The 11,456-nt window shown below is 38.5% G+C and overlaps 1 protein-coding gene and 1 pseudogene across 3 annotated transcripts in view; one reads left to right on the top strand and one right to left on the bottom strand.

Annotated features, from left to right (window-relative positions):
- The first annotated feature begins 676 nt into the window (after positions 1 to 676).
- LOC102520553 (cytochrome P450 2C42) overlaps positions 677 to 11,456 on the top strand; it is a 35,699-nt gene continuing 24,919 nt past the window's right edge. Inside the window, exons 1-4 of one of the 3 annotated variants that reach the window (XM_006174382.3) lie at positions 677 to 1,061; positions 7,317 to 7,479; positions 7,650 to 7,799; positions 10,599 to 10,759. In XM_006174382.3, the coding sequence (XP_006174444.1) occupies positions 894 to 1,061; positions 7,317 to 7,479; positions 7,650 to 7,799; positions 10,599 to 10,759 (642 nt within the window). In that variant the 5' untranslated portion in view covers positions 677 to 893. The other 2 variants (XM_014565474.2, XM_032491285.1) reach the window with 2 other exon arrangements.
- LOC116667343 lies at positions 4,608 to 5,681 on the bottom strand (annotated as a pseudogene).

Below are 11,456 nucleotides of genomic sequence, written 5' to 3'. Positions count from 1 at the left end.
GTCTGTTATTCTGTGAACACTCAGTGGGGTGTACATTCAGAGACTAATGTTTTAGGGGTTTGGTTTTGTTTTCCTAAAATTGTTTTTGAGGCAGCTGTGATGTAAGTCACAGTGCACTACAAGGGGCATTAGAGGACATTTGTTCAAATTCCAGTTTTGTCACTTATGAGCTGTGTGTCTCTGGGTGGATCTCCAATTCTCTCTGAATTTCCCTTTCCCTATTTGAAAATAAAATTTAATAATCCATTCTTCTAGTGGTTTTTTGGGGGGGTGGGAGGAGGAGAGTTTGATGTAAAATACATGTAAATTTACTTAGCTAATTACTTGATACATGTTTGACTTTCAAGATGTATGAGTTACGTTACCAAGTTTATGTTTAGGAAGCTATAATGTTGGTACAGTGCACTAAAATATTTCAAAAGGCTTTCATTTTCAAGAACAAAGTATCTTAGTGCTTGATCAAGCATTAAAGGATAAACATTTTTTAATATACAAAGATTTGCCCTCAAAGCCATAAATTCTCAACTGGTCATTAATCTGGGAATCCAGAATGTTGATCAATTTTTTAAAAATTAAATCACTGACTTCACTGGTTCTCAACCACATGGGGTGTTTTTAAACAATTACCAGTACCTGGGCTCCACTCCAGACCTGTTAAACCAGATTGTCCAGGGTGGGGCATTAGACAGAAAGAAGAACTAGAGCAAAGAACACCATATGTTAATCTTTATCAGAGGGCCAAAGTCCCTTCATAAGAGAGATTAAAGTACACCTAGCTGATAGTTTACTTTGAATCATTATGAATCAAAGACTCACAGGTTGAATTAGCCGGACTGTTAGAAAAGCTTTAGATTTCAGGCTCACAGTTGTCTAAGTAAGAAGAGAAAGCTTCAATGGATCTAGCTGTGGTCCTCGTGCTTTGTCTCTCCTGTTGGCTCCTCCTGTCTCTGTGGAAACAGAGATCTCAGAGAGGGAGCCTCCCGCCTGGCCCCACTCCTCTCCCAATTCTTGGAAATATCCTACAGTTAGATGTTAAGGACATCAGCAAATCTTTAAGAATTGTAAGTATGTTTTATAGTCCTCCCACGGCTTGCAAAAGGTAAGTAAGTTAACTTCTACTTTAAAATGAAATCTATTTATTATAATATATTAAAATATGTCATTTTAAAGCAAATACTCCCTGTAGAGTTTTACCTTTGGTCTGTCATTGTCAAGAACAGTGGAATGAAGTAATGCATTTTGTGACTGGAGAAGCATTTAGATCTTTGTATGGTAGAATCAAAATAATAAAGTGGCAGAAGGTGGGAGTGCTCCTTCTCTTCTTTGTTTTACCACCATTTGCTATGATTTGGGGCTGCAAGTGAATGGTAAGGGAAGTGTTTTGTCATCAGAGATTTCATTCAAGAAGTCATTTACTATACAAACTGTATGTTTTGGTCAGAACAGCCATGAATTTTGAACTTCTCTGAAGAAGCAAATTATGCCTGATGTCCAGTAAATAGCTGGGGATCAGGACCAGCATGAGTGAATGATAGAAAAGAGTAACTAGTCAGAGCCAGCTGGGTGGTGACTGAATCTGAATTCTGCACAAAGCGGCTGAGGCCAAGAACGCTGCAGGGTGGAAGAAACTGTTCTTTCATGAGATGCTGCATGTCCTGACACTGCCTCTGTTACGCTTACACCCTTTCTGTGTTAGTAATACCAGCAGATTTGGAAATGGGCTGGGTATTTGAATCACCTAGAGTGGTTTTAAAAAATACAGATTTCTAGCATTTATCACTACTGAGTCACAACTCCCATGGGATGACCTTTACAGGTGATCCGGAAATAGTCAGCTGGAAATTGGCCCTAAGGTAGGCATTGGGGACTGATAAATTGCTCAGGCACTAGAGGTCGAATAAGAAGTGCTGAAATTTGGGTCTTCTATTTATTAGGTGTGACACACTGCAAATAAACAGGAAATTCTTTGACCCTCAATCTCTTTATTTATAGAACAGTGTAAATAGACTTATCTCAAAGTGTTGATCTGGTGGTTAGTAATAATCTGAGTACCAATTGCCCAGGCCATTGCCTGGCACATCAGAGGTGATATAACTATCAGTATCATATTTAGTCTAAAAATTTTTTACTGATGATAAAAATTTATAATTGATTTACAATACTGCATTAGTTTCAGGTGTTCAGCATAGTGATTCAGTTTTTTTTGAAGATTTTATGCTATTATATGATATTATAAGATTTGTTTTTAATGAAAATAGTGGTGGAGCTTTATTATTTAAAGCAAAACATCTGGACACACATACTCCTAAAGGCTTTCAGGGTGTTGGGAATGAGGTCTAGAACATACACACATTTTAAAATTCCCCAGGTGATTCTTGACATGAATTACATTATACATGTTAAGATAAATTATATATTGCAGATATTAAAATTTTTTAAGTCACAACATTTATGAAGGACTACTGGCAGGAACAATATGGATGTGTCTGTTATCTTTATCTAATGGTACCTACTTACTAAGAAACAGTAGGCTCAGCAACTGATCTCAAACATAAAAAAAACAGACTCGGTCTGCTATGATATGGTACAACTCTATATCTTCATAGAATACATGCTTCCAAAATGTTTGTTAGCACACTTTAAAATCACTCTGCCATCATTCAACATCAGTTTTGAAATTATAGCCATACATGACTTATTTCGGATAGATCCGGTGACTACCATGCTATTCCAGCCTATTGAATTTGGAGGGGGAAAAGTAAGTATAATGCACCTTTCTCCAATATATCAAACAAATTTCAATTTGAAAACGTTACCTGCTGTGCTAATGCACTTGCTAGTACTACACACCCTGTACAAAGAAAAACAGAGGCAAGATAGGTATGGAAAGAGAAAACCTTTTTTTGGCCCTCAAACAGTGAAGTTCTGAACCATAGAGATGATCTCTGACATTTACATTGGATACCTATTACTTACTATGTCAAAAAATTGCCAGCATATAGTGACATAAAACTTTGTCAAGGAGTGAATTCTTCCCAACTCTACTCTCAGAAGAAGGTTTAGATAAACCAGATTTTTAACACTGAAATCTACTTTGGAGCACAGCAGTACAGCTTATACTGTATGAAAGTTTTATGATATTTCTCCTATTAGATTTTCAGAATTGCCTGAAGTATTATTAACATCTCCATTTTTGCACATGAAGATAGTGGCTTGCTGCAAGAAATCCAGGTAGTAAATGGTTAGAATTTGAACTCTAAAGCCATGCTATGCTGCCTGTAAATTCTAAAAGAAATCTGATTGTAAACCATTTCATGTGTGTTTGTGTTTCATTTGATCCTCAGGGACATAAGGGTGCTATTATCTTGGTTTTTCACATGTTGCAAATAGTGCTGGAGGATTAACTCACCTGATGTATGTAGAGCTTAATTTAACTAAGCCTTGATTCCAAATCCTTTAAATCTGACCTGAATTTTTCTTTTTTTTTTAGCCCTTTTATCTTTGGATAGTCTCATTTGGTTAACTCTCTTCTATCTGCTCGGTCACTTAACTTTTCAGTTCATCTCAAGTTGCAATATGCTTGGGGACAGAATTTGAAACTCAAAACTAATTTAAAAGTTTATAAATCATTGCTACCTTACTTTACTAAATAAAAAGACAAGGCTTGAGTAAATTTCATTATATGCAAACATAGGCAAGGGACTGGAAGATTGAATTAGAAACTTTCTGAAAAGTCAGGTACTGATTTTTGTTCTTTTCTTTGAAAAGAAACTACTTCTACTATAATTTCTAATGCCAACTATGGCTTCCTCTACCATGTTTCCTTTTTTAAGGAGAACTGTATTAGCTTCCTAAACAACAAAAAAAATCAGTGATATATATACCTGATATAAAAGTACCCACAATTCCTATACTACCTCTTTTTCATTTTCCCTCTCCCATCTCCAAAAGAGCAAGAACAGGACAGGAAAACAACCATTAGTTTTTTTTTTATGAAGTAAAATTATTAAGAGATTAACTCTGGAAATCATGCTTTTCTGTGGGAGTCCTTCATATTTAAGGATTAGGAAATAAAATATCCCACTGTTAGACACACAAAATCAACCTATATAAATGATGAAATTACTCACGCTGTGATGCCTAGAGTATACTCCATTCTTTGTGTTTCATTTGCATAAGCAAAGGTGTAAGTTCGAATGTCTTTAGAATGAATAATGTATGAGTTTGTTTGAACCACCAGAAGGATTTTCACCACAGCTGAAGTCATAATGTAGAAATTCCTTTTTCCTATTGTAAGTAATGAAAGTCCGTTCTTAAGAATATGTTCTGCAAAAAACTAAAATGCTCTCAGGATTTATTACTTGTCTGTGATTTATACTGACTCCGCCTTCTGTTATCATCCAATACCCTCAGGACCATCAGGCATTTGCTTTGCAGCATGTATCTAGGACGCTTGTTCCTGGGTCAAGGACTAAATCAGAAAACGAAGCTCACAGCAAAAAAGAATGTGACGATGAATATATGTATGTTCATGTATAACTGAAAAATTGTGCTCTACACTGGAAATTGACACAACATTGTAAATTGACTATAACTCAATAAAAATGTTAAAACAAAATTCCAGAAAATGAAGCTTCTTTAAACAACTCTTGATCAGACATGACCTCCAGTGCATCTATGCTGCTACGATAAAGGGCTTGTGTACACCTTTTTAGCAGAGTCCAGCCCTTCTCCTTCACGAACAAACTTTGTTACTTCTGCAAGTCCTTTCTAAGGACTCGGCTTTTCTGGCTCTTTGACATGCTGCTGCATTATGTGGTCAACCCCTGGAAGGGGGCAGAAAAGTAGAGAGCGTCAGGTAACCTTCTGCCAAATAGTCCTGCTGCCTGACAAAAAAATTGGAAACAATTCAAACGGAGATGTCTTATACCTGTTTGGCCCAACAGCACCGCTGGCGGACTTTCCCAGTTTTGCTCCAATTGTAATTAGAGGAACAGAGTCCAAAAACGTCTTTTCCAGTCAACTTGTGTATGAACTCGTATCCGGACATGATATTGCCCAGCTGATCAGATCACCCAGCTGAGCCTGGCATCCATAACGCTAGAATAGGTAGTAGAAATCACAGGCCTGGAGCACCTGGTAGAAAAAACCGGCCAAACTCATGCTCCTGGGGCTGTTGAGCCCAGTCTGCACGCTCAGCGAGCTCAGCTGTGCGCCCATGCGGAAGCAGCCGCCCACTGCCGACCGGAAGTTCGTCAGGAGCTGCTTCTAGCCCCGCACCGAGTCGTCCAGCACCCGAAGCTGCCCCAGGTCTGCGGGTTAGTGAGGCGCCTTGAGTCCTGGGTGCAGGTTGCGTGCGCGCGCCTCGCGCTCCGCGTCCCACGCCTCGCGCTCCGCGTCCGCCTGACTCCCACCAGCTTGATCCGGTTGTGGCCCGCTCGCTGGAAATGAAAACAGGCCCAACAGCACCAGCAGGTGCCCTGCATTCAGTGAGTGGCCTGAGGAAAGTTGCCTGTGGTGACGGGGTCGAAGAGCTCTGTGAGCTCATTCTTCGCACCACTCTCGGGGAAGAACTTGAACAGACCCTGAGCCTTCTGCACCGCCAGCAACCCCTGAGCGCCTGAGTGGGCCTCACGCAGCCCGGGGAGCAGAACTCCTGACTGGCCTGAGGCTCCAAACCACCGGATGGAAAATGCAGCGCAGCTTGGGCACCGCCATCTTGGCGGTGGCCTGTTACAAGATGTAATATATTCTCTCTGCGTCCGGTGAATCGTTGTTGCTTATCTATTTTATGTATAGTAGTTTGTGTCTGTTAATCCCATACTCCCAATTTGTACTCTCCCCTGTTTGGTAACCGTAAATTTGTTTTCAATGTCTGTGAGTCTGTTTCTGTTTTGTGTATAGATTCATTTGTGTTATTTTTTAGATTCTGCGTTTAAGTGATATCATATAGTATTTTTTATTTCTCTGACCTCTTTCACTAGGCATAATATTCCTTGGGCCTGTCCATGTTGTTGCAAATCATTTCATTTTTTTTAAATTGAATAGTTGGTCACAATTTTTAATGACTGAATAATATTCCGTTGTGTATATGTATCACATCTTCTTAAGCCAGTGGTCTGTTGATGGGCACTTGGATTGCTTTCATGTCTTGGCTATTTTAAATAGTGCTACTGTGAACTTTGGGGTGCATGTATCTTTTCAAATTAGAATCTTTGTTTTTTCTGGATGTATAACCAAAGTGGAATTGCTGGATGATGTGGTAAGTCAATTTTTGGTTTTTTTTGAGGAACCTCCATACCGTTTTTCATAGTGGCTGCAGCAATTGACATTCCCACCTGTAGTGTAGGAGGGTTCCCTTTCCTCCACACCCTCTCCTGCATTTATTATTTGTAGATGATATCATCATTATTCTGATGATAGCCTTTCTGACTGGTGTTAGGTGATACCTCATTGTGGTTTTGATTGGCATTTCTCTAATAGTGGTTTTGAGCATCTTTTCATGTGCTTGTTTACCTTCTGTATGTCTTCTTTGGAAAAGTGTCTATTTAGGCCTTGTGCCTATTTTTTGATTGGGTTATTCCTAGGTATTTCATCCTTTTTGATGTGACTTTAAATGGGATTTTTTTAAACTTTCATTTTGATAGTTCATTATTGGTATATAGAAACACAACAGATTTCTGTATATTAATCCTGTATCCTGCAACTTTGCTGAATGCATTTCTTAGTTATAATAGTTTTTTGGTGGAGACATGTTTCTTGATACAGTACGATGTCATCTGCAAATAGTGACAGTTGTACTTCTTACTTCCCACTTTGGATGCCTTTTATTTCCTTTTGTTGTCTGATTGCTGTGGCGAAGATTTCCAATCTATGTTAAATAGAAGTGGTGAGAGTGGTCATCCTTGTTTTGTTCCTGAATTTAGCACAAAGGTTTTCAGCTTTTCACTGTTGAATATTATGTTGCCTGTGGGCTTGTTGTAAATGGCTTTATTATGTTGAGATATGTTCCCTCTATGCCCACTTTGGTGAGACTTTTTATTGTGAATGGTGTTGAATTATCACCCCGTTTATATATAAGATCCAGAAATGTTTGAAATTATGTGTGGCAGAATAAAAATATCAACAATGTGATGGTAGCAATCTTAATCATGAGCAAAATAGACCAAATTGTGACTTTTTTTGCTAATATTTGCATTTTCTTTTAAATATTTTTTAATTTAAAAATTTTTTGAATTAATTTTAAAAATTTTTAATTAATTTTTTAAAATTTTTATTAATTTTTAAAATATTTGCATTTTCTTTCCATTTTCCAGCTCTCAAAAGTTTATGGCCCTGTGTTCACTCTGTATTTTGGCTTGAAGCCCACTATTGTGTTGCATGGATATGAAGCAGTGAAAGAAGCCCTAATTGATATGGGAGAAGAGTTTTCTGGAAGAGGCAGTTTCCCATTGGCTGAAAGAGTTAATAAGGGATATGGTATGTGTGCATGTTTCATATTCAGCATTGGCAATGGGTGTGGGGACGGTGGAGAACAGAAATTTGAAAAACTCCTCAGCAGAGTTGGTTCATCCCAGAGGCTGGCAAGTGTCAGCTCACTCCTCCTTCCCTAGGACCTCCCTCCTAGTCTCTGCTTCCCCTCCTGGTAGGAATCCTCTTCAGCAATGGAAAGAGATGGAAGGAGATGCGGCGCTTCTCCCTCATGACCCTGCGGAATTTCGGAATGGGTAAGAGGAGCATTGAGGACCATGTTCAAGAGGAAGCCCGCTGCCTTGTGGAGGAGTTGAGAAAAACCAATGGTGGGTGATTTCTGTACTCAATCTCTGACCTTAACAGGCTGCTCACTTCTCCAGTGACGTCCTTGGAAATATTTCAGGGGCGGCCCCATTTTTCACGTGGGTAGTGGCTGTCAGTCCTCATGTGGAGGAGGAAGGATTTGACCCAGAGAAGCAAAGGAGCTTTTGTGTATTTATGCTTGTTGTGTGTGTGTGTAGGCCCAGAATGGTGCATACAGTGTGGATTAAAAGTCATTTAATGCTATTCTGTCCTGAACTCTTGTTTTCAAATCATTAGGTCATAAAGGTAGACAGTTTTGAGTCTTAGTTTTTTGACGTTAGAGAACAGTGTTTTTCCCATAGTGTAAATGTGGGTTATCTATTCCAGAACATTTCACCAAGGAGTACTTGTCAGGTGGACATGGTAGAAGTGACCTCATCACACCCTGATGAAGCATGAAACAAATGATATGTGCTTTTTAATTGGCCTATATTTGTATGCTCAGCCTCACTCACATATCTGAAGGTTTCTTCCAAGACCCTTTGCTTGATGTTCTGGCCCATAATGATACTTTTCTATGATTTTAATTGCTTTGGCATCCCTTAGTGCAGACCTCATTAGCTGTGATTTCCTTGTAAACAACTGCTTTTAAATTACCAGCTTAAGTTATTTAATGTTGCTCCCTACTTAAGTATTGTTTTATATATTTTAAGAAATAGATGCTATAGCATAATCCTCAACATTCCCCAAATACCAGGTTATAAAATGATTTATTCAAACAGATTTCAGCTTTTATGAATAATTCATTGCCCTGCCTTCCCTAGTAGTGGCTTCTGTTTTCAGCTTTCTTTGTATTCCTCTCCTCCTTTATTAATGTAATAATCATGTTTTTAATTTTCTCTGTTATGATACTTTGACATCTTGGGGGCCTTACAGACCCAGGGAACAACTGCCTCTCCCAGGATTAGCTAATTCTGAGAGCAAACATCTTGTCTGTGAGCATGCCTTTGATTTTCAAACTAACCTATCCAATGTCCATATCCCCTAGCCACCTCCTTTATTAAACTTTCACACACCAAGCCAATATTCTCCCTGCCCTAAATCAACCCAAGGCCAGTTACTGGAAAACTGGAGACCACGCCTATAGTCTAGAGCCCTCTGAAATTACCCAATCTAGTCATCAACTTAGTCAGCATACATACCCTGCATTGCTCATTTCTTCAATGAAAACCCCAGTAAAGGCTCTGGCGCATGCTTTCCCCTTGACCCTTCTGCCTCCTGACTGACCTTGGTGCTCCCCCTTGTGGCCCTGTGTGGTGTACCCCCTCTTCTTGGGATGTGTAAGTAACAAACTGTCTTTTTGATGGCTATCATCTGCTGATCTGTTGTCCTCACCATCTGAATAAAAATAAAACCCCACATACATTTTAAAACAACTGGATTTTAAGTTAGAACTTTTTGGTAATTTTTTTACCACCTACTGCCGGCTATACTGACTTGTGAAGTGCTTGTCACAATGAATCTTATTTTCAGTCTGAATTCCGAATTTCCCTGCTCTGTAATTCTCTTTTTCAAATGAAGTAGAAGGAAAGATTAAAAATCAGATTTTAGTTGTCAACACACAGAAAGAAATCATCCACTGCCTTCTAAAAGAAGTTTTTTTTCTGAAAGCTTAGTGCCCTGGCATGTTTCAGCTGAAAAGGAGCCTGGCAGAGGAGCAGTTGTTTAACAGGTTTCCTATTACTTAATTCCCTATCATTTCTTCAGAACACCTTGATTCAAGTCACCCTTAATTACATCTGTGATGTGGATTTGGGCATATAAATTTTATTGATTGTTTGATTACAGCAACTTCATTTAAATATTGACCCCTAAAAAAGAAAACTACTTTTCTTCTGCTCTATCTGTACAGTGATGGAATTGATCTAAATTCGAATTTAAAATTTTATAATAGCATGGTGTTCTGTTGATGGGCATATATAGCAATATCCCAGAATTCCACAAGAGAGCAGGTTCTGTCAAATAAGTTAAATGTGAGGCCTGGTTGAGAGTAAGGACACTATTTCTTAGAGCAGGATGTTCCCCCCTCCCCCACCATATTACAATAGAGAGACGAAGGGACTCCGTTTATCAGTTTAACCTTTCTTGTTTGCCCTATCTGTGATTTAAGTTTGAAATGAAGAAATCTTACTTTCTTTTATTTTAGGAAAACAAATCTATCTTATAATTTGTGTTCATTTGTGTTAGTTTTTCTTTTCATGCAACATGGATGGCTTTTGCTTTTTTCTATTGTTCCATCAAATACCTGAATTTTTCCATAATCTTTCTGTCTTTAATCTGTTCCTTCACTGATTATACAAGCTGTTCCTTCAACTATTCATTATGTATAAAAGTTTTCTGGGTCCCTAACTATTTTTCCTTTCTACATCAATGCTTGATTGGTTATAAGCTTACTAGGCAGATGTGATTCTACATTGATAAATAGCCTGAATTATTAAGTGTTTTAAAAACCAGCCTTTAATTTTTTTTTCTTTTTTTTTTTCTGCTTTTCAAAATACCCAGCACCTTGGGTCAAGGCAATGATATAACTCTGGAGTATTTGGAAAATTTATTATTAATTGTTATTAAACAAACTGGGATGGAATGGTCAGTTCATGTTTAAGGGAAAAGTGGTGTGTTGACTTTAAGCATGCTTAAAGTTTTGCTGATAAGGGAATTTCTAGGTAGATACTGCTTTAGATATTCTAAAATTACTTGTTAACCACAACAAAGTTTTATATGTATATTTTAATGATGTTTTATAAATATTTCCAATTCTTCAGCGTCACCCTGTGATCCCACTTTCATCCTGGGCTGTGCTCCCTGCAACGTGATCTGCTCCATTATTTTCCAGAACCGTTTTGATTATACAGATCACGATTTTCTTAGTTTGCTGGAAAAATTTAATGAAAACCTCAGGATTATGAGCTCCCCATGGATCCAGGTAAGGTCAAGATCTTCTCTTCCTGAAAAGTCATTTATGCTCTTCTGACAGGTTCAGAATTACATATGGACCAGGCTGTGAAATGAATGTTTGAAAACTGAACATTTTGGATATTACAGTGTGGTAACTCTGGGACTTAGTTTCTCCCCTCTCTTTGTTTTGTTTTTTGCTTACCCTATGGGTTTTTTTTGAGGGGGAGGTCCCCCCCCCATTACAGGCTATAGGTCTTTGTTTATTTAGTGACTTTTCTAAACTATTTTTGCAAAGTCTTTTGTGTGTGTGTGTGGTCTCTGAAATCTCTGTTCCTTTAACTTATGTTCAGCTAGTGTTTGGATAGAGATGTCCTTGAATGTGAGGAGCCAAAAAAAGAGGTGAAGAGAAAGGGATAGAGGTAGAAGGAGGAAAAGAAAGAGAAAGAGGGGAAAAGAGGAAAGAAGGAAGGATGGAAGGAGGGATGGAAATAACTCTTCCAGATTGCCTCTGTGTTGCTGGGCACTCATTCAGCCCTTAGCCAGGCCATTTTTAACTGTCTTGGTCTTCACTTGTTGCTTGCGCTAAGCCTAGAGATCAGCAGTGAAAGCATAGTTTCTCTCAGGTCTTTTTTAGCCTGTGTCCCGCCCTGGGCATGTGTGTAGCTTTCTGAGTTCCTCAGTATACATGAGTGCTTTTGAATGTTCTAATTTCCCAGAGAGACTCC

The sequence above is a fragment of the Camelus ferus genome, chromosome 11 (genome assembly GCF_009834535.1).
Source record: "Camelus ferus isolate YT-003-E chromosome 11, BCGSAC_Cfer_1.0, whole genome shotgun sequence".
NCBI lineage: Eukaryota > Metazoa > Chordata > Mammalia > Artiodactyla > Camelidae > Camelus > Camelus ferus.
The sequence above is the reverse complement of the archived record's forward strand: the minus strand, read 5'-3'. Positions and strand labels throughout refer to the sequence as shown.